Source organism: Pezoporus wallicus, unplaced genomic scaffold, assembly GCF_028554395.1.
Source record: "Pezoporus wallicus isolate ANWC-B61680 ecotype Strahan unplaced genomic scaffold, APGP_CSIRO_Pwel_v1 contig_593, whole genome shotgun sequence".
NCBI classification, from domain to species: Eukaryota; Metazoa; Chordata; class Aves; order Psittaciformes; family Psittacidae; genus Pezoporus; species Pezoporus wallicus.
Genome location: NW_026642342.1, coordinates 8,825,177 through 8,849,799, shown reverse-complemented (window position 1 = coordinate 8,849,799; position 24,623 = coordinate 8,825,177). Strand labels below are relative to the sequence as shown.

At 50.1% G+C, this 24,623-nt stretch overlaps 1 protein-coding gene across 2 annotated transcripts; it reads left to right on the top strand.

Moving 5' to 3' along the window:
• The first annotated feature begins 8,882 nt into the window (after positions 1-8,882).
• LOC130609874 (transcription cofactor HES-6-like) lies at positions 8,883-11,200 on the top strand. 2 transcript variants are annotated; one of them, XM_057429284.1, is made up of 4 exons: positions 8,883-8,980; positions 9,435-9,530; positions 9,673-9,748; positions 10,445-11,200. In XM_057429284.1, the coding sequence occupies exons 1-4, from the start codon at positions 8,918-8,920 to the stop codon at positions 10,888-10,890; spliced, it is 681 nt and encodes a 226-aa protein (XP_057285267.1). In that variant the 5' UTR covers positions 8,883-8,917; the 3' UTR covers positions 10,891-11,200. The 2 variants fall into 2 exon arrangements, with proteins under 2 accessions (XP_057285267.1, XP_057285266.1); XM_057429283.1 differs by having other exon boundaries at positions 9,670-9,748.
• Positions 11,201-24,623: the final 13,423 nt, after the last annotated feature.

Below are 24,623 nucleotides of genomic sequence, written 5' to 3'. Positions count from 1 at the left end.
ATACATCCCATGTGCTCTGCTCTAGCTGTGTCTTTTAGCAGCCTTGCAGCAACCTCCAGTACTTCACAGTCCAACTTCTCACTCCTGTGAGATGGATTTTCTTTCCTGGACCCTTTGTAGTATATAGGCTTCCCTGCTCCAAGTCACTGTGTTTTCCTCCAGCTCCCACCGATGGTTCCCTTGGCTTGGCTGCAGTGTCCTCTGGGAAACAACTCCTTAACACCAGAAAAAAATTGATTCCTGGTACTATCTCTGTGGTGGAAAGACTTCACAGAACATGTGAAATGCTTGGCCAACAGGCCTTCTTGAATCAGCCTGCTTAGTCAGCTGTGTGCTACAGCTCGGATGCAGAGATATGTTTCTCACCGCACTTAACAGCCATCCCTGCATCCAGCAGCATGGAAGCACAGAGAGAGTTTTCACTGGGCAATATAATGTATATTATGTATATATATTTTATGTATGATATATATGCACACTTTATATATATACACAAATATATAACAACAAGTGTAAATATATATATGTTTATATTTATACTTACTTGCCCTTACATAAAGATATAAGAGATGAAGCAGCTCTGGACATGGAGCAGGCAGGGGGAGATGATGCCTGCCTGGGATGACAGCCCCTTGGGGAATGGGTTGCCAAGCTCACCTTGACCCACGCTGCATAGTCAGCAAAACATTGGCAGTTCATATATCCCACTTGTGAGCTGGTTTCAAAGCCAGGATGGAAAGGGTGCGTATGTCTGCGTTCAAATTGTTAACCTGTAATTATGCTAAAAGACATTCAGGTTTAAACAGATAATACGCAGGGCACTGACTACAGTGAATACAGGAATTAAAGGCAAGCGCTGGCAAAGGGATTTGACATCAGCTGCTAGAAAATAGACACTATTGCTTTACAAATGACGGTTGGAAAAAAGATCATGCAAGGAATAGGTTCAGTGCAATTACCACCCCTGTGTGGTGGACTGCAGGGAAATTCCTGAGCAGAGAGAACATGATTTTCCTAAGCTCTTAGAAGCAGGAGTTAAATTGAACACGTGAGAGAGCTCTTAGTACACTAGCAATTCACTTATTCACAGCCAGGACTGAGACATCCATTGTGAAGTAATTAATCCTTGCAAATTAGGAAGTGAGTAAAGGTTAAAAAATCCAGGTTACTTCACTGGAGGAAACAAACAAAGGTAGTTAGAAAGGCAAGTACTTGGATGCTTTGCTCAGGAGGAACAGGCAGCTGAATGGGATCCTACTTTTTTTGCTGCTAGTTTGAGGCCCAAGGCTCAGCTCCATTAATCACCATCCGGCACTAACAAATGGTCAGAGTAGGGAAAAATAATATATCCTCCTATGAAATGAATCCTCCTTCAAGTAGCTCTGTTTTACTCACCTCTTTTCTTCCTTTGGGTGTACCTTACACAGAGCCGCTGTGTCCCATGCAGGATGCCAGGTCCTGCATGGCAGCAGCTCGCTCTGCAGAGCCAGCTTCCTTTGTGCCAGGTCCTGCACAGCAGCAGCTCACCCTGCAGAGCCTCCCTCAACTCCACTTAAAGCCAAGAGGAGGTTGGCCAAGAGCAGGGAGGCTGCTGAGAGCACCACAAGCTCCTGTGGCTCAGCCAAAACCCAGGCCGGGCCAATGCATCCCTGCAGGAGCATCCTGCTGACAGGATGCCATTCACACAGGGATGCTTTCCTGAAGAGAGCACCCACACAACCGCCTCCTCTCAGATACGATTTTAAAGTAGGTCCGCAGCAGCCCCTAGGGTCTCTGTCCCACCCCATCCCCAGGGACCAAGGCTTATTTCTTAATCTCTCTGCTGCACCCTCCTCTTCCTCAGCACTACCAAATGACTGGAGGGCTCTGGTTATTTTTAAGATGCTTTCCCTGTTGGTTTAGGCTTTAAGGAAATTATGAGCCAAGTTTACTAGGTTGGGTCAGATTTAAGTATTCCCCCCCCCCCCCCTCCCGTTAAGGTTTGAAGCCCACGCCCTCTGGATAACACTGCTACATGCTTACTTGGTGCTTTACCCCTTCAAAGGACTTTGCAGAAGCTAATTAATTACCTCTCACAGCAGAGAACCACCGCAGTGAATGGTCTGGGCTTAGTGCTGCTGGTCAGCTGGATTCAGTCTCAGCTGCTGTGAAGCTAAGTTAATGCAGGAGCCGTTGCCGTGTCACACTTAAACCTGTGTTGAGCCACTCCAGCACATACACGCAGGGACATTCCCTGAGGCTCTTGTAAGCTTTTCCATGCTTCTCTTCCTCCTCATGGGAACCCTGGCTCCTGAGAAGGGCACTTCAGAGCTCTGCCTGTCTCCACTTTCAAAGTCAGGCGCTGGTTTGGGGAAGGGCTCAGTGCGATTCACCTTTGAAAGAGAGATCATTTACATTCTATGGTGAAATTTGTATCACCTTTGAAACACACCCAAACACCCACCTGAGCACTGGTATTCGTCTGCAAAACTCCTTAGGGAGCTCATGTGTATCATGGCCTCTGTTGCTTTTTGACAGAGCAAACCCTAATGTTAAATGTAGACAAGAAAAGGGAAAAAAAGGGGTTGTGACAGTGGAGGTTTTTTACATGCCTCATTATGGAGAACCTGAAACAAGTGTAAGCTGCACTTTTCCCCTTCACAGACCAGTGCATGGAGCATCATCCACCCTCTCACAGCACCTGACTGCTCTTCACCCCATCGGGGCTTTCATCTTCCTCACACTGAGCAACTGTGCCCCAAGAGCTAGCAGGGCTTCCTACACCCTTTGGTTCATCCAGAGGAATGAGGAATCTTCATCCCTATAAAAAAGGACAGGTTCCTTGATGGGTTTGAAGAGGGGGAAAAAAAAAGAAGAAATTAAAGAGAAGAGAGAGTTAAAACCAGACAGCATTTATAAAACAAAAAGCAGCATAAACCACTTTGCTTTAATTGGTTAAAAGAAATAAGTCTAAAACTATGGATACAAAAGACCAGCTTAGAGAGCAGGATGTGGTTTTATGTACCGTCCAGGACAGACCTGGCTCACGAATACCTCAGCTGCACTGAGGCTGACCCAGCGAGTGTTTCCCCACTTCCTGGGGTGCTGCAATCCCAGCCCTGCAGCACCAGAAATGAGCAGCAATAGGAAATGCCATTTGATAAGGACAAGGGCTGCGAGTCGCTCTCCCCACAGAGCATCACCAGTGAGCAGCCTTGTTGGTGCTGAAGGGGTGTTTTATGCCAGGGGGTCAGGATGAGGGGTCAGCACACACATACACACCTACTACACAAAGAAAGCTGTCACATGACCATGCGGAGATGAAAGCCATGTTTATCCTGGTTTATCATAGAAGGAACTAGGTTGGACAAGACCTTTAAGACCATTGAGTTCAAGCGTTACCCCAGGACTGCCAAGCCGATCACTAACCCATGGGACTGTGGGCAAACTGATCTCCCCTCATGGCTGCCCTTCATGATCCCCCCTCACAGCCACCCCTCATTTGCCCCCGTAGTGACCCACACTGTATAGCTATCACCCTTACCCCTTATGGCCACCCTTCATCTCCCCTTAAGATCTACCCTCATGGCCATCCCTCATGCCCCATGGCCGCCCCTGCTCTCCCCTCACGATTTCCCTTCACAGAAAATATATGTGTTTCACAAAGGTGAAACTTCACCCAAGCCCTGCAGCTCCAGGAACTGAGAAGCTAAAAAGACATAGACTTTACAGGACGTGCAAGGGCTAGAATATAGGATGTGCAGGGGTTGCCGTATGCGTATGCAGGGGCTGGGGTACAGGGTGCTGAGCGCTTGGTTCTGACATCTGGGGAGCCCAGCACTCCTGTTGCTGTGAAAGAGAAGCTTACCAAGCACTTGTTGCATTACAGGTGAGTCTTGTTATCACACAAAAAGCACGAGAAAGCCCAGAGCTGCCCTCCTGAGCACAACAACCCCTGTGAGGAAAGATCAAGAGCCCCCTTTGCGTTCTCCCTCAAAGGCCCCTAAACCCTCTCCACCAAGCTTGGCTCTTCCCCCTTACACTACCCCTTGGGCACAGGCAAGGGGCTAACCCTCATCATCCTGTCACCTCCTGCATGGCTTATCAGGTTTTCTTCTTCCTATAGGGCCTAGGAGCTGTGTTGCAAGCAGCAGCACAGCTGTGAAGCAGCAGATAACACTTCCTCCGGGGCAGGGAGCATGGCTAACTCACCAGGCAGGAGATAGCTTGAGCAAAGCTCATCCTTAACAGGAAGGCTGGATGGAGGTGTGTGAAAGAGAAGCTGAGAGTTACTCAGCTGGTGCCAGCCTTGTAATTATTTCCTATCCCAGGAGTCCACTCCCAAAGTACCTTGATTTCCTACCCCAGGTACCATTCCCTTGTATCAGGGAAGCTGAGCTGGGGCTACTGAGGTTTGCTGCACTGATCTTCATCAAGAGACATTCCAGAAGATGTCCGGTGCAGCTTCCGGAGCTGGACTTCCCCTATGATGAAAATGCTGCATGTCCAAAGCCATAGATGTGTTCTCTCTCTCCACCTGTAAACATCTCTAGACAAACCTCCAGCTGCAGTCCTATCCCTGTCTACGCTATGGTGAATGCGTAGGACATTGCCCTGACGGGCCACCACTCGACCATAGACATCAAGACTCATCTCCCAGATCCCCTCTGCCTCTTTCCCACATGCCACACAGCACTTGCCCAGCCACAAACCCCATTGCCAACAATAGTGACCTGGTACCGAGAGCATCACCCCAGGCCCAAGGATTTAACCTTCCACCGCAAAGGGCATCTGGAGCAGCCTTCCCCTACACAGCCGCAGCTCCCCTCGCTTTTGGTCCTGTGTCCCATCATGGATGGTGACTGCAAATGCTCTTCTCCACACCCCATGCACAGATAAATCACGCTCTGCTTCTCTGCCCCAGCTTATTTCCAGCACTACCATGTCCTGGCTGGGCTGCATGACATGTGGTCCCTCTGCAGACCCTGCTCACCAGCCTGAGGTGGAATAACACATAGGGTACCACATCCTGAAATGAGGAACTGCTGCAGTTTAAGTGCCCTCAATGGGGCTTTTCTTGACTCTGCTCCCTTTTCTCTAGGCATCCCATTTTCCTATGAAGTGCACATACTGAAACATTACCAGCTTTTCTAATTTTAAATCATTTCATTTTACCACCTGGAGAGAAGGGGAGAGGGTGAACAAAAGGTTCACAGAAAACACTTCTTTCTCTCAAAATATTTATTTTCCATTAAAAAAAAAATCCTCTTTCCTCAAAACCAGCTTTACGAGGATCTTTCAACTGGTCCTAATTGATAGGGTTGGGGATTCTTTTACTATGGGCAGAACCTCTTAGTTAACAGCTTCATTAAAGCCCCCACTCCCACAGGTACCTGCCTTCCCCCTCCTCTGCTGCCGCCGTGAGGCAGCCACCTCCCGTGCACCGAGTCTGCAGCCCAGCAGAGACCTCCAAAAGGACAGAGCTTGGCCAAACCACCCCACAGGGAGCAGGTCACGGGGGCAAGTAGGGGACACCGCTGTTTGCAGCCTTGGGGACACATTCCCTCTTCCTGTGGCCGCCGGCTGCCCCGGTCCCCTCGCCGGCAGGCCCGGGGGGCACTGCCCATTCCTGCGCCGGTTATTAGATTGTTCACGGCTCTCAGGTTTGTTTGAATAAGGGCTTTTGTTTGGCAGCACTTTCCCACGTCCCTCCGCTCGCTCGGCAGTCGCGTGTCCCGAGTCAAAGAGGAGCCCAGGCCCGCCAAGCACCAAAGGAGGTTTTCTGCGGAGCAAGACATCTGCGTCGAAGGGAACCTGCCAACATCTGCCACACTTTTCCCCCTTTTCAAGAGCCTTTCTTTTCCCACTTCAAAAGTTGCAGGAACAGATGTTAAAAGTTGTTTTCTTTCTCCAGGGTGTGAAATGTGGACAAATAGCAAAAAAAAAAAAAAAAAGGAAACCTTTTTTTTTCTTTTTTTTGGAAAGCACAGGAAAAAAAGAGAAAAGAGGCTTTGTTGGCGAAGGAGAATCCCTTTTCAGTGGAACCTGGCAGTGGGCAATGCAAAAGGAAAGCGGGAATTTGCAGAAAGCTCCTTTTAATGCTCATTTGCATTGGCCTGGTGGGTCCCTACAATCCCCAGCACAGATGTCAGCCTTCCCCTAAAGCCAGGGCAGCTCCCGCCAGCAGCACACACACACACACATACACACGCCCACCCCCCCCCCCAGCCTCCAAAATAAAGGCCTTTGGCATGACTGAGAGGTGTAAAATAACTGTTTACAGCAAAAGCTGCTCCTCTTTTTCACTGCGGGGCTGTCTTACAAATGAGCCTTGAAATGAGCTCACCCAGAGCAGATGCCAGCAGGCAAGCCAAGGGGCTTGTCCCACCAAAGATAGGGACTCAGCTGCCCTGCATGGGCTGGGCAGGGACCATGGCTGGGCACAGGGGGCCACCACAGTCTTCTCGGACCTATGTCACACCTGGCTGTCCCCAGCACCCACCACCTTGACACCATCACCCCCCTGCCTGCTGGATTCATGGGAGCCACTTTGCTATGGGAGCATCCCTTTTGCAGAGCATCGCCCTTGCAGAGCATCCCTCTCATAGAGCATCACCTTTGCAGAGCATCCCTCTCATAGAGCATCACCTTTGCAGAGCATCCCCCTTGAAGAGCATCCCCTTTGTAGAGCATCCCCTTTGCAGAGCATCCCCTTTGCAGGGCATCCCCTTTGCAGGGCAAGGAAAGCAGGAGGGAGAGTAAGGCAGGAGCAGCAAGTCCAGGCCAAGGAAGAATGTGGGGGCAAGGGAGGAGATACTACCACCACCACTGAGACCAGAGAGACTTTTCCTCTCAAATTCCTGCTTTCCTTTTGCATTGCACACTTCCAGGTTTCACTGAAAATGGATGCTCCTTCATCAGCAAACCCTCTCTTTTTACCTGGGCTTTCCAATTAGGAAAAGAGAAAGGGGTGAGACCTGTTTGAAAGTTTGTTTGCTGTTTGTGTACATTTCACACCCTGAAGAAAGAAAACAACCTTTAACATCTACACAAGGTGCTGGTGGAAGAGTGTTTGTGGAGGGACTTCTCTTCCTCACCCACCATCCAAGCCAAACCCAGGTAGAAGCTGTGTGATAGGCAGCACTCCCAGCCTCCAGCACCCTAGCAGAGTGCCCAGAGCCAGGGATGCAGCCACTCCTTGTGCCCCTACCCCAGTGCAGCTGCTGCCTCTTCCATGCTGAGCCATGGGAATTGCGTGGCAATGCAGATACACCTTGTATAAACACTGGCAACACTCCACTTCCCACGTGAGCTGGAAAAACCTTGTACAACACAAGTTTTCATTGGTGAGCAAGCCGGAATGGCTGCATGAGGGGTGGTGGGATCTCCTTTCACTGCACGGGACACACCTGAGATAAGGAGCCCATCCCTGCTCCCTTTACCTGGCACTAAGGACAAGTTATCAACCTTCCCCTCCCAAACCCTCCTCTCCCGGTGCAACAACCGCACCAGCCCATCTCAGGGCCTTGCCAAGTAGGACACTTATAAAACCAGTCAACTGCGAGATACCACGTCTGGGGCCACATTTCCACGCTGAGCCCGGCAGCAGGGCGTGCAGGTATGTTTGCATTCACACACACACCCACAGCGTTTCAGCAAGGGACGTGATGTCCTCGCTGGTATCACTGGGGCACATCCCTACCCTGGGCTGGAGGAGGGAGAGGGAGCTGGGAAATCCCACTGGCTTGCGGTGCTTCTGAACCGCTGCGGCTGCTTCGTCTCCGTATCAAAAAGGTGACATATTCAACACCAACCCAAAGGTATTCACCTGCGGGACTCAACAGGACACTGCCAAATCCTGCTCATTAGCAAAGCAACCATCAGAAAGCAAAAGTACGGTCATGAAAAATCCCTTCATACCTCCCCCCTGAACTAAACAGAAGGGAGGAAGCATCAAAGCACATTCTCACCCCGTGCCAAGTGTCCTCCAACGGCCCCTCTGCTTCTGCGCTAGTGTTTCAGAGGAGCAAACAGAAAAACACCTTTCCTCCCAATGCCACACAGGCCTCCTTGCCACATAGGGGAAAAACATAACAGAAGTAAAAACTCCATAGAACTAACTCACCTCTAGGTTTGTTTGCATCTGTAAGGGCCTGTCTGTTTAGTGTTCAATTCTACACACCAGCCAAAAACTAGAAGAGTTACTCATTTCCTACATCCATCCATGCGCAACAGAGAATTCGAGTTCCCAAAGGGAAGATAAAGTCTTTGTGTTTTCCCTTGAGGATGTCTGTGATCAAAACCACATTCCTATGGGTATCTGCTGTCAACAGGTTTTAATCAATCAACATTACCTTGTAATAATAATCCCTGGGAGCAGGAACTCCGGGCTCCAGTACTTGATGATTAAATTAAGAGTCTTCTTCAAAGATGTGAAATGGTTAGCAGGTACAAATAGGCAACACTTCAAGAGGCAGAGGGGGAAGAGCTGGGCAGAAGGCATTTTCCCAGGTGTAACTCAACCGCTTCCCGGCTATTGTTTCCCTCCCTGGGAATGTGTGGAAATTGAGCAAGGGGCTGTGCAAGCTGCTCAGAGCGCGCCCATTTTCCTTCCCTTCTTCCCTAACAAAAGCCGCCTCCAAAGCCCGGCGTCAGAGGCTGGACATCTGTCGCCGTTTGGGGGGGGCGGCTTGGTCATTGTAAGGAAGCAGTGACCTGTCAGCTTTGATTGATGGCCACAAACCTCCGGGCTCGACCCCTCGTGTGGGAAAAGAAGTCCCGCCAAGGCAAGTCCCCTTTCACATGCTAATTCTGGGTTATAAATACAGCACAGGAGCAGCAGAGCAGCAAAGAGCCCAGCGCGGGAACGAGAGACCCACTGCCTGACTGCCTTCGTCCCGTCCCATCCCATCCCGTCCTTCCCAGTGCCTGGGTTACAATGACCGCCACGGCCACCTCCGGCAGCACCCACAAGCTGGCCAGCACCAAGGAGGAGAGGAAGGTAGGTCCCCTTCACACTGCTGCAACAGCAGCCCCATGCCTGGCTGCTGGTGTGGGGCATGTGAGTGATGAGTGCGGGGCTATGGGCATCCTCTAAGAAAGAGAAAGGGGACTTGCTTTGTCATCTTAAGATGCTTTCTGTGATTTTAACCGATGTGGGTGTTTGTTTTGCTTCCTTTCTCCATCTTAGAAAGGCTCCTCTGTGTTTCATTTAGGTAAACTCTGCTTAAGATGAGTGGAAGTGAAGGAGTTTAGAGTATATAAGGGTTAGGCCATGAGCCATGAGTTAGAGATGCACACTCTCCATCCATCTCTTGCCCCTGCCGAGCATTGTGCCACCCTGCACTGGCGTCATGCAGGGGATGGGGCTTTCCGACCTCACTGAACTGCAGCAGAGATAGGAAGAACAAACATCAACTGCATTTCTTCCTCTCTCCTTTTCTTTTCCTTGCCAGTTACGGAAACCCCTCATTGAGCGGAAACGAAGGGAAAGGATTAATAACTGCTTGGACCAGCTGAAGGAGACAGTTGTGGGTGCATTTCACTTGGATGTAAGTGCTTATTTTTATGCTGGTTTTTATCTTTTTGCTGGTGGGGGGTTGTTTTTCGGGTGGGGGGTGGGGCACGACAAGGGTGTCTCTTCTGGATGTGGTACAAACTGTTCTAACCGCTGCACTCTTTCCCTATCAGCAGTCTAAACTGGAAAAAGCAGACATCCTCGAAATGACTGTGAAGCACCTCCAGAACATCCAGAGCAGCAAGCTGATGGGTGAGTGCCTGGTTCCCCACCCTGCGAGCACAGTCAAAAGCATCTTTCAAACCCGATGAGGCCCGCCCGGCTGCTCGGGTTGAGTTTCTCCACTAGATGGGGAGATGGAGCTGGGCACTGGTTAACCCACGGAAGGTGGGTTTTCTCCTTCCAGAGCCGATTTCTGCTTTTCAGTCTGGTTTCGCTCTGCATTACCTTCCCCTTTGTGGTGGGTTGACCCTGGCTGGATGCCTGGTGCCCACCAAAGCCCTGCAAACGATTCAACTTAGAGTAAAGCCCAGTCAGCTTCTGCAATGAGCCTCAGGGAGCCCATCTGTGCGTATGCAAAACATACAACCATAGCATCGGAATAGTTTGGGTTTGAAGGGACCTTCGAAGCTCATCCAGTCCAATCCCCTGCAATAAGCAGGGACACCTTCAACTAGATCAGGTTGCCACATCCATCCTGGCCTTGCATGTCTCCAGGGACAGTGCATCCTCTCTGGGCAACCTGTGCCAGTGTTTTACCATCCTCATTGCAACAAATTCCCCTCTCACACCCATCCTGAATCCCCCCTTTTTTAGTTTAAAACCATCACCCCTCATCCTTCCACAACAAGCCCTCCTAAAAAGGACCTGGTGTATGCCTCTAAGCAGGAACACACTGGGCAGCTTTTACCTGCTCACCAACTCCCCTTTGTCCCCTCTCCAATGCAGCTGACTCCAAAGTGGGTCTGGAAGCCCAGCAGCGGTACAGCACCGGGTACATCCAGTGCATGCACGAGGTGCACAACCTCCTCCTCACCTGTGAGTGGATGGACAAGACCCTCGGGGCGCGCCTCTTGAACCATCTGCTCAAATCCTTGCCCAGGTCGGGTGAAGATGCCTGCAAAGCAGCATTAAGGTCTTTGAGCCCAACCCAGCACCCTCTCTTGACACCAAAAGGCCCCCCGAGCCCTAAGGGGAGCACACGGGGCACAAACCCATCACAGGAGCATTTCTATGCTGTGGAGAACAAGCAGGCTTCCAAAAACTCCTTCCAGCTGCCACTGCTGTCTGCTTTCAGCCAGGCTGATGCTGCACCTCCCAGACAGGTCCTGCAGCCCAATTTTTCCCATAACAACCCTAGAATGGGGTCATTAGATATGTGGAGACCATGGTAAAGTGAGTTTTAAAACGTTCATCCTAACCTTAGACACTCTTACGTATGTATCTTATAGATATGTTTCTTTAAAACACTTGTGGAGCAAGTCTGTTCCTGTAGGTGTACTAAAGACCAGGGTACTTCAAGCCGAAGTAAACCTATGTGTAGCCTGCATTGTAGAAGGCTGCTATTATTGTTTTATTTATTTAATACATCTAAATTATTGTATAGAATCCTCTTGTGCTCTTTAGTGTATATCGATTATACAGCTTGCTTACATCCTTAAAATAAACTTCCTATTAATAATGATACAATAATAAAAGACAACAAGCAATGAGACTCTCTGGCATCAAGCTTAGCTCTCAGGTCTCACATAAGCCACTGAGATCACTGTGTTGGATGAAGGTGGAAATTGCCCATGTCTTCTCCTTTTTAATTTTACTATTATCTCAGTGCAGGTGAAGGAGATGCTGGTTCTGATTCCTGTAAGAACACTGCTGTGATTAGAAATAGAGAAAGGGAGATACTATGGACCATTAGGGCTGTTTAGAAATGCTCTCTGGATTGCTTACTCTGGCCTTGCTCTTCCCAAACCCAGACATCCTGACATGATGGTTAAACCAGTGAGCTGCGTGTATATATGTATGTAACACATAGTTATATTTAGGGATTATTTCTTTTGTCTCCAGAACTGAAAGTTCTAAATCAACTTTTGGAAGATAACAACTGATATTTCTCCCAGCCTTGTCCTGTCTACTCTGAATAAACAGTTCTTGAGGATCTGCTTTTGTTTTCTTCTCTCAGAAATGGTTTATTTCTGAATCCCAGACTGGTTTGGGTTGGAAAGGACCTTAAAGCTCATCCAGTTCCAACCCCCTGCCACGGGCAGGGACACCTTCCACTAGAGTAGGTTGCTCCAAAAGAGAAAAGAAATCAGGAGTTGGGTTTATGAGCCTGGGTCGATGCTTTAGCTTGTACTTACAAGGGAATGGCGGAGATAATCTAAAGGGCAGAAGGTAAAATTCCCTGCAAATTCGACCAAGGAGACTGTGACAAATCTGCAGGGCAACATTTGTTCTGAGTTCTCCATCTCAAAGGCACTTAAAAGCTCCTCACATTTCAAATGAAAGAGCATGGAGAACTTAAACAAACACCACACATACAAATTAACGGACCTGCAGTTCAGAGGGGTTCATTATACAGCGGGATCTATTCGATGGCATGCTGAAGGAGTGAAATCCATCACCTCTGGGTTTAGCATCTTTTTCTCTGAAGCTCTCCCTTTCATCCAGCCCTCCTGAAAAGCCATTAGGAGCAGTGGCGTAAGGGTGGTAGGAGAAACAAGTGGCCTATGCATGGCTCTGTGGAGGCAAGGCAGGTTTCTTCAGCTTCATGGTCAGAAGGCTGGTAAAGACACAGAGCTGTACAGATCTTACCACAACCTCAGTTTCCACCCTCGGCCTGAAAACTTCCTCCTTTACTGAAGGTAACCTTTGCAGTGAACACCAATGCAGAAAATACAACCCTATCATAGAGTTATAGCATCACAAACTGCTTGGGGATAGAAGGGACTTTAAAGCTCATCCAGTTCCAACCCCCTGCCATGGGCAGGGACACCTTCCACTAGAGCAGGTTGCTCCAAGCCCCCGTGTCCAACCTGGCCTTGAACACTGCCAGGGATGGGGCAGCCACAGCTTCTCTGGGCACCCTGTGCCAGTGCCTCAGCACCCTCACAGTGAACAATTTCTGCCTTAGATCTAATCTGAACTTCCCCTGTTTCAGTTTTAACCAGTTACCCCTTGTCCTATCACTACAATCCTGATGAAGAGGATCATCCCAGCACAAAGATCCAGATGAGGGTGGGAGCTGTGGCCAGCCTGCACAAATCCCTGCAGCCAAGCACACAGAATACTCATGGGCAGAGAAAACAAGCAGGCAAAGCAAACCACAAATCCTGGAAGAGACATTAAAGACCTTCCCAGTTCATTATCACACATAACTGCTGAGTTTAGATAAAGCACCTATGGCCGCCCTCACCAGAGGAACATCCATCACCCAGAGCTGTGCTCTGCACACCAATGGGGCAGGCAAGAAGAGCAGCTTCTTGCCCAAGATCAGGCCTGAAGTTTTCTTTTACTTCTAGATGGTGTCAGTAACATATCTCATGGCACTTGAGGCCACCTTATTGTTCTGCTGGGAGAGGCTGTAGTAAAAATATTCACTATGGTTTGATAGCACCAACTCAAAAACGTACTTTTCCCCCTAAAAGCTGTAAATCCCCAGTGACTGCAGTGATCGGCTGTGATTACTGTGCTGGAAAGAGGTCAGTGGGAGATAGGCATTTCTCACCATCCCTGCTTGCTTACTTTGCGGTTGGTGAGTTCTATTGTTTCCTGTTTCTAATCAGTTCAGGGTTTCTCTTGTGCAGGGTGCAGAGGGAAGGGTCACATCGCTGCTGGCCAGAGGGCTTTTATAAATAGAACAGTGTGAGTGCAATCCATGGCCAGTGACGTCCGGGAACAGTTTTAGTTCAGGACACTCATTTTTCATTGCCTTCCTTTGCGGCCAATGGTGACCTTCTCTGTTATCTCCCTGCCGCTTACGCAGCGAATGCTGCGGGAATCTGTTGCGAGTCCCTAGTTTCCAGGGAAAGAAACACTTCTTCAGAAAAGCAGAACATTACTCATACCACTTCATATGCGCCAGTTTCAGGTATTAATGGTGTTTGACAAAGGAATTACGTATTTACTTCAAACCCACGCGGTTTTACCAAAACCAGGGCTATACAAGAGCAACCATATTTTGCTCTTGAACATAGGCGCCTCTCCCAAAACCACATTGCCAGCTACTAGCATCTTCTTCCTGAGAAAAAGGGGACACAGAGAAGCTCCCCCAGCCAGCTGGCTAATGCAAAGTAGATAGCACTGTCATTGTGTCCTGGGTTCAGTCTTTGAAGCTGCACCATCACACATGCTCTACACACAGCAGCAGGGCCCCTACAGATGCTATTTTCACATCTGCAGCAAGCACCAGCAGCTTTATACAAGCCTGTGATGGGATGATCCTCTTCATCAGGGACTGCAGTGATAGGATAAGGTGAAATGGGTCCAAACCTTTACATAAACTGTGCTCCCAGACCAGCTCTCATGGAATCCAAGTGGAAAACTCCTACTTATTTCCAGAAAACAGGACCAAATCCTTTCCCACAAAGAAGGTACGGAGGCTTACAAGTACATGAGAGAACTCATGGCGCTGCCATACTATCTTCTCCCAGATACACACAACCCTCTGGGCTTCTGAACATTCCTGCCTTTTCCCTTACTCCTCTTCCCACCCTCAGTGCACTTGAGCAACTTCTTTCTCACCCACACAGTCCCCACAGCAACCAGGCCAAAATGCCCTGGGGATTCAGGTATGCTGCTTAAAAATGAGCCAGACTTCCAGTTAACCTCTTTATTGAGGGCTCACAGTGGCAAAGAGGAGCTGTGGAGGGGCTCCTGGTCCCCTAATCCTCCACACTCACAAACAAGCACCTTGTAAAACCCCATGTGAAAGCAATGCCAGGGCAAAACATTTGCAAACTGCTCTGAACCTCACTGCAAGTGCTTATAGCTCACTAGTGAAGTGTTCCTCTAGGGAGGGAAGTGAAAGAAAACCCACCAACAGCACAACAGCAAAGACTTTACCTCCATATGTGCCATTATCTCACAGCTTCCACTGTATACATTCCTGTCTTAACAGGGACATGCTCAGAGTTCATCTCATGAGAAGTAATGTGTTGAGAACCTAACCTTCGGGGCTTTCACATCCTCATGAACTACAGAAGAAGCTGAAGCCATTCTGCTCTGATGGGATGCTTCATTTATAAATCTCAGCCCTGGTGAGAGCACGGCTTGCTGCCTGAGTCATCACCACAGACTTGGGAGCCTGGGAACTTGCTCTGCTTCTGAGACTCTCCTATGGGCCCTGCCTTAGGTGTCACAAATCCTATCCATTTGGAGTTAAATAGCATGGTAATGCATCGTCAAGTTTTCTATGGCTAACCCCAAGAAGCAAATGGACTTCTTCAATCAGTCCCATATCTACTGCCACAGAGAGATCTGGTCCTCTAGAAGCAGCTCAAAGGGGCTCTTCTTTGGGGCTGAGGGACTGTCCCTTCTGCTCTACCAAATAGAAAATGCCCTCAAAGAGAGCTGGGAAAATGGCTTGTCTCTAGCTTCTCCTCCCAAGGAGGCCAGGGGAAACAGCAGGGCAGAAGCTTTGTGGCTGTGGGAAAGCTGCTCAGCAGGGAAGGGCTTCACTGGGGTAAGAGGAAGGATGAAGAAACCCCCGTTAAGCTACCCCTTCCTTCATTAGGAGCTTCCTAAAATCCTCTCCTCTCTCCATCTGCCCCTACCCAGCACCCCTTGAGCGTACCCACACAGCAGCCATCTGCTGTAGGAGCATTTCTCACTCACATTGCCATGACAGTATGACCTTGTTTTAAACCCACAACCTTGAAGCTTCCTCTGCAGAACAGGCCTAGGTGGTTGAGCTGCAAACTTCTTTGCAGGGAGGAGAAACTCAGCGGCTGGTCTTGTTGCTCCAACAGAAATGCTGTCTTGTGCTGAAAAGAGCCGGGTTGCTGCCTTCCACAGCCATATAATGAAGTGCTCACCTTTCCACTTTTATCCTCTCTGGGTATGGATACAGCAGCTCCCACATGGTCCTGGCACACCGTGTGTATTTAAAAACACCCTCTTGCCCCTGTGTGTCCCTCACCCTTTGCTCCAGGATGTATGGAGAAAAATCGTGAAGCCAGAAGCAAGCCCTGCACAAGAAACACAACAACAAGGTGAGGAAAAACCCCAGAGCGGCTCTGGAAAGCCATTCCTTTGTGTCCCAGACAAGCAGTGGATGGAGCATGGACCATACCAGGGAGCAGCTAACTTCCTACCACACTGAGCTTTCCAAACTGCTTAGCTATCCCCCAGCAACCTCCCTGCACGGTCACAGCCTCTGCCACTGCTCAGGCTGTTCCTGTCCGCCTCCTACGGGCGGAGAGGGAGAAAGACAGAGTAAGTATTTACTCAAGGTTGAGGAGAGCAGATGTCAGGCAGGACAGGTAAGTGAGCCCGGAGAGCCACAGCTGAGCTCCCTGGGACAGAGGAGGTCCCACAGCAAGGGCAGAGCATCTCTGCGGAGGCGCTGGGACTTTCCTAGGTCCCTCTGGAGCTGTGAGAAGAACCACTCAGGAGCAACCACATAACCTCAAACCTCTCTGCCCCTGCCCTTCCCTTGCCCTACCCTGTTTAGCCAACATGAGTATTAAAGTACAAAGCGAAGCGCTGTAAGATATGCACTCTTCCCAGCAGAGAGGCTGTGAGAACAAGCAGTCTGTGTGGGATAGCAATCATACCACCTCCTGCACTCCTCAAAGTGCTGAGATATTGATAGGTGAGATAGAAGAACCATCCAGACCACTGAATGCATCGAAAGCAATACCTGGACAGACAGGTTCTCCAAACCAGTCACATTGCTGTCAAAATCCTCTGGGGAAAAGGAGACCAATGCCTCCTGGCATTTCCCATAGTTTGGTGCTGCACCCATGAATACACACCTATGAGAAGACCTCTGCATCAGGCCAAGGTTTTGTCTAACCTTATCCACAAGAACCCATGAGTAGAAAATGCTTTCCAACGCAAACCAAAGACACTGGAGAAGAGCCCTGAGCCTACCAGTACACCTTACCTCGGCCACAGCTTTGGACCTGGTGTCAATTGCCCCATGGCTTTTCAGGGCAGACACAGTTATAGCAGTGTAGTGTGGGGCAGCAGCTAAGCGTGGCCCCACAAGAGAGCTGATCTTGTTCTAAGACCAACTCTCACCTCCACCTGCTCCACACCTGAATTTATCCAGTCTCATGTTTGGGGGTGATGAGTATATTAATCTCAGAGATTTCTAGATCACAAGCACTAGCAAGATGCCAGTGATTGCACAGATTAAAGAGATGAGGCAGGACTGAAAAGCACCTCTCCAACCATCATGTGAATCTCTTCTCCACTGTCTTCCCAGCTTCGGCACTTTCCTTCTTCAAAGTCCCTCTGTACCAACTGGAACCTTCCCCACGGTGCAGGCAGTGCATGGCCCAGCCTTCTCCCTGCTCTCAGCCTTGCCTGATCCACACTTCCCACCTAATTTGCACCACCCAGCTGCTCTCTCATTGTGTTGGCAATGGTATGGTTACCCCAGGCTGTGCTACCCCATCAGAACTGCCCAGCTCACACGATGCACAGTATCAGTCCTGTCTGAACTCACCCCATACATCCCCATCAGGTCAGGCACTGGTGGTCCTCCCACAGCTGGCATAAAGGCACCATGAAAGCATGAAGCTGTGCTTGGGAAGGCGAAGCTGTGGCTGGGTGATACCTTGGTTTTGCAGATTGACCCTCTGTTTCTTCCACAAGGAATTTTTTTCCAGTCCTAGCCCCTTACCAACCAACTGGAGGTGATGCCTGTATCAGAGCAGCAGCCTCTGCTCAGCATCTCTGCCCCTTCCTGAGAGAGGTGATGCCTGGTCACTCCGGGCACTAGTGATTCCTTTGGGAAGTGTGTGATTTGAGGAGATCTGCAGCTGGGCAAGGAGGAGCGAGGAAGCCTTGGCACTGCACTGAGTACTTGTTTGCTGGTTAGGCTGCCAGGTCAGAAGGACAGAACCTAAAGGTGGTTAGGAGGTGCTCGCAGGGGTATTCCCTGGCACAATGTAGTTGCTGGGTAGGTTCAGCCCGGCTTCGGCACAGCCAGAGCACAGTGCCCGGCCCTGAGCACAGCAGCACTGCTGGCAGTGAGGCAGGGCAGGGCAACACACCTCACCTCCAGCAAAAGACTTCCAATGAACAACCCCAGTACCTCCCACACCCTGATCTTCTCCAGTGGAGGTGATTTAACAACCGGAAAGGGTGGCAGGGGCCTTCCCAAGGGATCCCAGGTGGCTGCAATTACCTTCCAGACCACAGCAGCCCCAGGAAAACCCCTTTCTCTGTCCTGATGGAGGTCTCAGCAGAGACGGAGGAGGAAAACCCTTCTGGCCATTCTCTGAAACACCTAATGTATGAAAGAGCGGCCTGTGTTCTTGACAGCCCATGCTGACCCTACCACACAAGGAAACACTTGGCCCTTGCCCTGGCAAAGAGGAGCCTGCAAACACTTCAGCTCAGGCCATTCTGCAGCTGTAGGTGTGGGACACAAGCGCGATGACCTATGGTCCCTGGAGACCTAAACTTCAACACCCACTTGAGGCCACTGCTCACCAGGGGCTCAAGGTCATGTAGCGCAAGGGCAGTGTCTAAATCAAGCAAATAGAGGAGGTCAGGTGGCTGAAGCAGTTGTTTTGAGGCTTCTGTGTCTACCACGTATGCTGCTCCAACTTGTTGCTTCCAGTTAGACTTAGTCGCCCTGACCAAAACCTGGGTCATGCCTGTCATTCACAGCTGCCCAGAGGACCAGGTGCTGCTTCTGACTACCACATCCTCCTCCACAGCTGGAAAACATCTGGGACAAGCTCAGAGCAGAGCTTCTGATCTAGTTTTCACCACAATGAACACAGTTTGTGAGCAAAAGAACTTTGACCAATACGGTGTGTAAAGAGTAAGGACCATCTGGAAACTTGCTTCAAAACCACATTGACTGCTCCAAAATGAAACACGAGGACAGTTAGAGCCTATGATCTCTCAATTCCCACTGTTTTGGGGGAGAAATATGGCTACACCAGATGGAGCCTAAAGTGTTTCTTTGGTTTCACAGCTTTAATCCTAGTCCCTTGGCTGTGCAGGGGGGTTGGAATTTTACACACCTTTCACCTTTCATCCAACTGTCTGTGTCTATATCCAGCTCCTGGCATGCAGATCAGAGGGGCCTCTCCCAGCACGCAGACAGTTCTCCTTCCCTAAAAGCGGGGCAGGCATTGCTCCAGCTGTAGAAAGCCAGCCTGCAGCACTGCTGGGATCGGGAAGCAAGTCTGAGCAGGAAGGGATCTGCCTGCCAATGGCACACCCCTGGCCCAGCAGTCTGGAGATGCTTTTGGGTAGCACCTACCTGTCCTCAGCTGGTCAGGGTCCCATCAGGAGCAGGGGTCTCTGCTCCAGAGCACCCAGTATTTCCAATTTCAGGCAGAATCCTATGTAGATGGAGAATTCTGTCATAGAATCATAACATCCCAGACTGGTTTCGTTGGAAGGGACCTTAAAGCTCATCCAGTTCCAACCCCTGCCATGGGCAGGGACACCTTCCGCTAGAGCAGGTTGCTCTGAGCTCCGTCCAACCTGGCCTTGAACACTGCCAGGGATGGGGCAGCCACAGCTTCTCTGGGCACCCTGTGACAGCGCCTCAGCATCCTCACAGGGAAGAATTTCTTCCTTGTATCTAACCTGAACTTTCCCTGTTTAAGTTTTAACCCGTTACCCCTTGTCCTGTCACTACAGTCCCTAATGAAGAGTACCTCCCCAGCATCCCTATAGCCCCCCTTCAGGTACTGGAAGGCTGCTATGAAGTCTCCACGCAGCCTTCTCTTCTCCAGGCTGAACAGCCCCAACTTCCTCAGCCTGTCTTCATATAGGAGGTGCTCCAGTCCCCTGATCATCCTCGTGGCCTCCTCTGGACTTGTTCCAACAGCTCCACATCCTTCTTACACTGGGGACACCAGAACATAACTACACATACACATAAGGAAATACCTCTCAGTCTGCTGGGGGTAAGGAAAGATCAGGGAGTACCCCCAAAATCATCAGCTCCTCTTTAGCATCCCCCTCTCCTCAACTCAAAAAGAGTAACTTCAGAAGCTTGGTTTGCCCTGGCCATTCCTAGCAACAGTATATGTGCACGAAATGAAGGAGACGCTGCATTCCTCTGGGGCAGATAAGGAGACAGAAGAGAGGAATGCTTTCCCCTACATGTCTGTGCATGACCCAGACCTAAACAGCAGCAGCATGTGACTGGCAGCTCCCCAGCAGATGATTCCCAAGGTGCTTGAATGCAAGTCAAGGTGGCAAAAACCATCAGCCAAAAGCCAGCCTGTACAGACATCTAGGCCATGCATGGCACAACACTGTCTCCATGCTTGAGGACCTGGGGTTTACAGAGCTCAAGCTTCGGTTGCTGAAATCAGTCTCTTGGCCCTCTCGAGAGAAACCCTTAACCCCCAAGGTAAGATGGGTTATGGGCACATGAGCATGGGTCCACACATGCATACAGTGAGTTCCCTGATGAGTACTCTGTTCCCAGTGATGGGAAGTCCACCACATAGTCCTGCTTCCAGATATGAGCAGGGATTAGCCATGCCCATGGCAGGGGGGTTGGAACTGGATGAAATTAAGGTCCTTTCCAACCCTAACTATTCTGTGATTCTATGATTGCATGCCCTACCCACAATGCATTGAATACTGGCTTGGGAAGCAAACATCCTCACTGTTCAAACCCCTGAGCCAGCAGTGACTGAACGGGGAGGTACAGTGTATTGGCTGCCAATCCATTGATATGCATCCAGCTCCTCTCACCTGCACTCAACCAGTCTTGCTGGTGCAGCTACAGTGGCAAAACTCCCCACCACAGCAAAATCCGCCAGTGCAATCAGCACATCAGACAAGGAAAAGCAGCTCTGTCTGCCCAGTGCTTTCATGCTGGTTTAACTGGTAGGGAACTGGCAACGAAGCACTGTAACTCAAATCAAACAGATGAACCTTTGCCACCAACATCCTGCACTGACCAGACTTGACAGTGGGAGGCTGCTTGATCCGGGGGTCCTCTGCAAAGCAGGTACAAAGGATGATTCCAATGGCCAGCAAAAACCTCCCATCTCTGGGATGAAATACGGATGCAGAAGGTGCTTGGGTTGAGGTAACTGATCAACACACTGTGGCAGATGGAAATGGAGGAAGAAGCAGAATGAAATGGAGAAAGCAGGAGCAAATGTAGGAAGAAGCAGAGCCTCTTAGCATGAGGCTTTGGTCACCATACCTCTGAGACTGATGTATGTGGCCTGTAGCCTGGAGACCCTCCAAGGTGTGGAATGTACATGTGCAGGAGTGTGTCCAACAGGTGGGTTAGAGACAGGAATTTCCCATTTGTACCATTGCTTGAAATACCTGTTACAAGAGCATAAGAACAGCTTTAGTGAGAGCAGGAGCCCACCTAACACAGCATCCCCTCCCTGACAGTCCATAGAGAGCGCACAGAGATGTTATTCCACAGCACACCACCACCCCCCTTATGTTTTTCCTTTTCCTTTCCGTTTGCAGACTGCCCCGTTAGAATCCCTATATGTTCCAGTCAGAATTAAGTAGAGCCAAAAAAATGCAGCTTATGAAGACTTGGATTTCGGAGAGCTGCTGCTGAGGTTCCTATTTTAAGTCCAGCCCAGTTTAGGGCTGCCAATCAAACGGTCACATTTGCCTTCAAAGACGGCTGTGCTATGAGGCATTTCCTGATGCTAAGCGCCCTGGCTTAGCTGCCCATTGCCACCACAGGCAGAGAGCTGCCACACCAATCGCTCTCCTTTCAAATACCCGGCAGCTCAGTGCCCTTGTTCAGGGATATACAAGTATTTGCCCTCATCTCATTTTCCAAGTGATGGTGCGGTCCCGAAGGACACGTTGTCTGGAACAGCCTGCATTGGTCCCTGCAGCACCATTTCTCCAGAGGTGTCCCTCCACCTCCCATCAGTGAGGACACCTGATGTGCTGAGGGCCTCTATTTTGCTTCCATGGTCTCCAGTCTCCCAAGGAGAGGTTTGCTGATCAGCCAACACAGCCAAGAGGAAGGAGATGGGTGAGTACAGACAAGAGGTCCCTGCTGCAGCACTGATGGAGCAGCCAGGGCACAGATCTCCCCTGTGCTTCTCCTCCCCTTGCCAAAGCTTTTACAATTACTTTTATGAGTTTCCCCAAGGGAATAAAAAGATGAAGGTGTGAGTAAGGAAGAAGAGGCATGTGGAGCCTGGCCGCAGCACAGGGGCCAGCTGAGGCTCCCGCCTGCACTGGAGGAGGTGTTTTGATGCCTGCAGCACACAGGAACTCCCGTTTCAACTTCTGGGGACCACCTTCACCGTACCTTGTGCTCCCACCATGTTACCTTCCTTGGCCAACGTGCCCCCAGACAGGGCCATATCTCACCTTGTCTGCCTGGGCACCGTGAGCTCTTCAGCTCATGTCCAGTGGCTATCCACCGGGGGGGGGAGGAAAGCTGGTCTCAGAGTTGAGCTTTGGGACCTCACCCCTTCCCCAAACCAGGAGAATCTGGGATTCTGATCTGCTCCAAAGTCTGCACAACAGCCCCTTTACCAGATCCATGGCTCCCAGTTCGTGGCAGCCCTTATTTGCTTTCTTGGTGTCTTCTTTATTTGTCTTACAGGAACACAGATTTTCAGGTAAGGAGGTGAAGCGGCTTCTGGAGGAGATGCAGCTCTGGCAGGACAAGGGAAGCTCCACACTGGTCTCTTTGAAAGACTTCCTTTTGCATGTGATTTTGGCATGGCTGACCACCAAACCTGCTTTGGGAGGCAAAAAAAGCAATACATGTACATCACCCTGTGCGAAAAACAAGCACAGGAATGACTGCCATCAGCAAAGACTTCCCTGTACAGGTTGTGCTGCATTAGGAACAGCCTGTCAGAGTGACTCTGCATCCCAAGCCCAGAGTCAGAGATTCCAGATGCAGCCAAAGCCTGCTGAGGTACTGACCATGGGCAGCCCTTCCCAAACTGGCACTGGGGTGGTAACCAGCCTACAAAGTCCTATGGAGCATCTCCCTGGTGCTTGCCCACTGGAAAGCCTCAGCACGGGCAGGGATAGCAGCACCTTGCTGCTGGTACCTGAAATCAGAGTGCAGCAAGGTGCCAGCTCCCTGGCACCAGTGCTAACTGGTAGGGAGCATCCTGCTAGGAAGAGCACTTCAGCACAGTGTGACAACCCGTGTTGATGGGAATACAATACCCACAGCAATACACCGGGGACTAGCCTGGCTGGCGGAAACGCGGCAGCTCCTGCAATTACACTCGACGTAGGAGAGACAGCCACCACCTGCCTGGTGTTTGTACAGCACCACGAGGCAGCTGCTGCATGCCCCCTGCCTCCCAGGCTGCCTGGAAGGTAAATACAACAAGCATAGGATAACCCGACATTTCCTGGCAGCGAGGGCAAACAACTTGATGGGCTCTGAAAAAGAAGGGCACAGACACAGGGGATTTTACCAGGTTCTCTGGGAAGGAGCTACCAAAATGCCCGCAGGTATTTTCTTCTCTGAAAGTTGCATCTCTTCCTTGTCCTTGTTATTTGCCAAAGCCCAGTAAAGCCCTGAAATCACACCTGACTGAGCTCTGCAGAACAAACTCACAGCTGTTTGAAAGATGGGTTTCTCCCCCATCCTCCTTTGCACTCAATCAAATGCAAAAGGCAATCATGCCAAGCTCCAAACCCTTTCCTGGCTTCAGACCATCATGGGACCAGCTTTTACGCATTCTATTACTTAAGGGAAATGAAATAGAGAGAAATGTCCCAAGTTTGCTCTGAGCAGACTGGATTCTGCTAAATCCCAGTGCACAGCACTTAACCCACACGAAGCTCTGCTAAATTTAGAGAAGCCATGCTCAGTGACACCCTAGGTAAAAGACCGAGAAGTAAAGCTGTCAAACATATCCCCCTGGGAGGCGTGATGGACACTGCCCAGATTTCCACGGAGCGACAGCTAATCTAAAGCCAGAGCCGGTGCACGGAGGTTTCAAGAGATCCACTGGTTCCAGTGTGTACCAGGAAGACAGCTTTTGCCAAGGATAAAAATGGGATGAACTGAAAGAAAAAAACCTCAACAAAGAGGTTCCACGAAGGGTGAAATCACTGAGGATCCACAACTTGTGCCACTGTGGTGTAGGGTTCCCTGTTGTGTGACAGGGGCTAAGATCTGCTGCAGCAGGTCTGCAGTGAGGACACAGACGGCATCTCTTTGTTTCCACCCAACTATGGCCCTGGAGAGCAGGGGCTGTGCAGCCCCCAAACCCAAATGCTCCCACTTCAAAGTCAAGCCCAGCAGCCAGCCTGTCTGTTGGCTTTTATTACACTGCTGTTGCTTGCGTGGTGAATTCCAGACGGGAATGTAACAACATATGGGCTAGGATCACCTCTCTCGTGATACAGCTCAGGTACAATGTGTAGCCCATACAGAAGAGTACTCTGGGGTTTCGTCCTGAAATCACTGTTTTGAGTCACAGGGGTTTGCATAGTGCAGGCACAAGGGCAGCATTTGCCACCTTTCGGAGAAGGTGGGTTTTTAACCCAGTGCTGGAGATAGTAAGAATATACCAACCAAATATACTCCTGTTAATGGCTGGCTCATGGGCTGAAATCCTGGAGTGGGATGTTGGTTGCAAGAAGGGTGAGTTGTGGAGCTTTGTGTTCCATGTGGAGCCCTGCTTGTGGAAACCATTCCCCCTCCACCTCGCCCCACAGGCTGTAAAGGAAGAAAGAGCAAGGGAAGGGGATACAGACAAAGGGACATCATGGGCCATGTGTCAAGAAGGAAAAGTACAGTGGTAATGCACTCAGGTGGGTAGGGCAACAGAGGGCTGGGTTGTTACTACATCTGACAGCTGTTTGCTGTGTGACTTGGGGGGAAGTCCACTCATTTCTCCACCCCACTTTTCCAGTCTACGGAAGCATTTGAATAACAGTATTTGCAAACTAAAGAACAAAAGTCCTACCTATAAAATAGGCCTACTCAAGCCCAAGT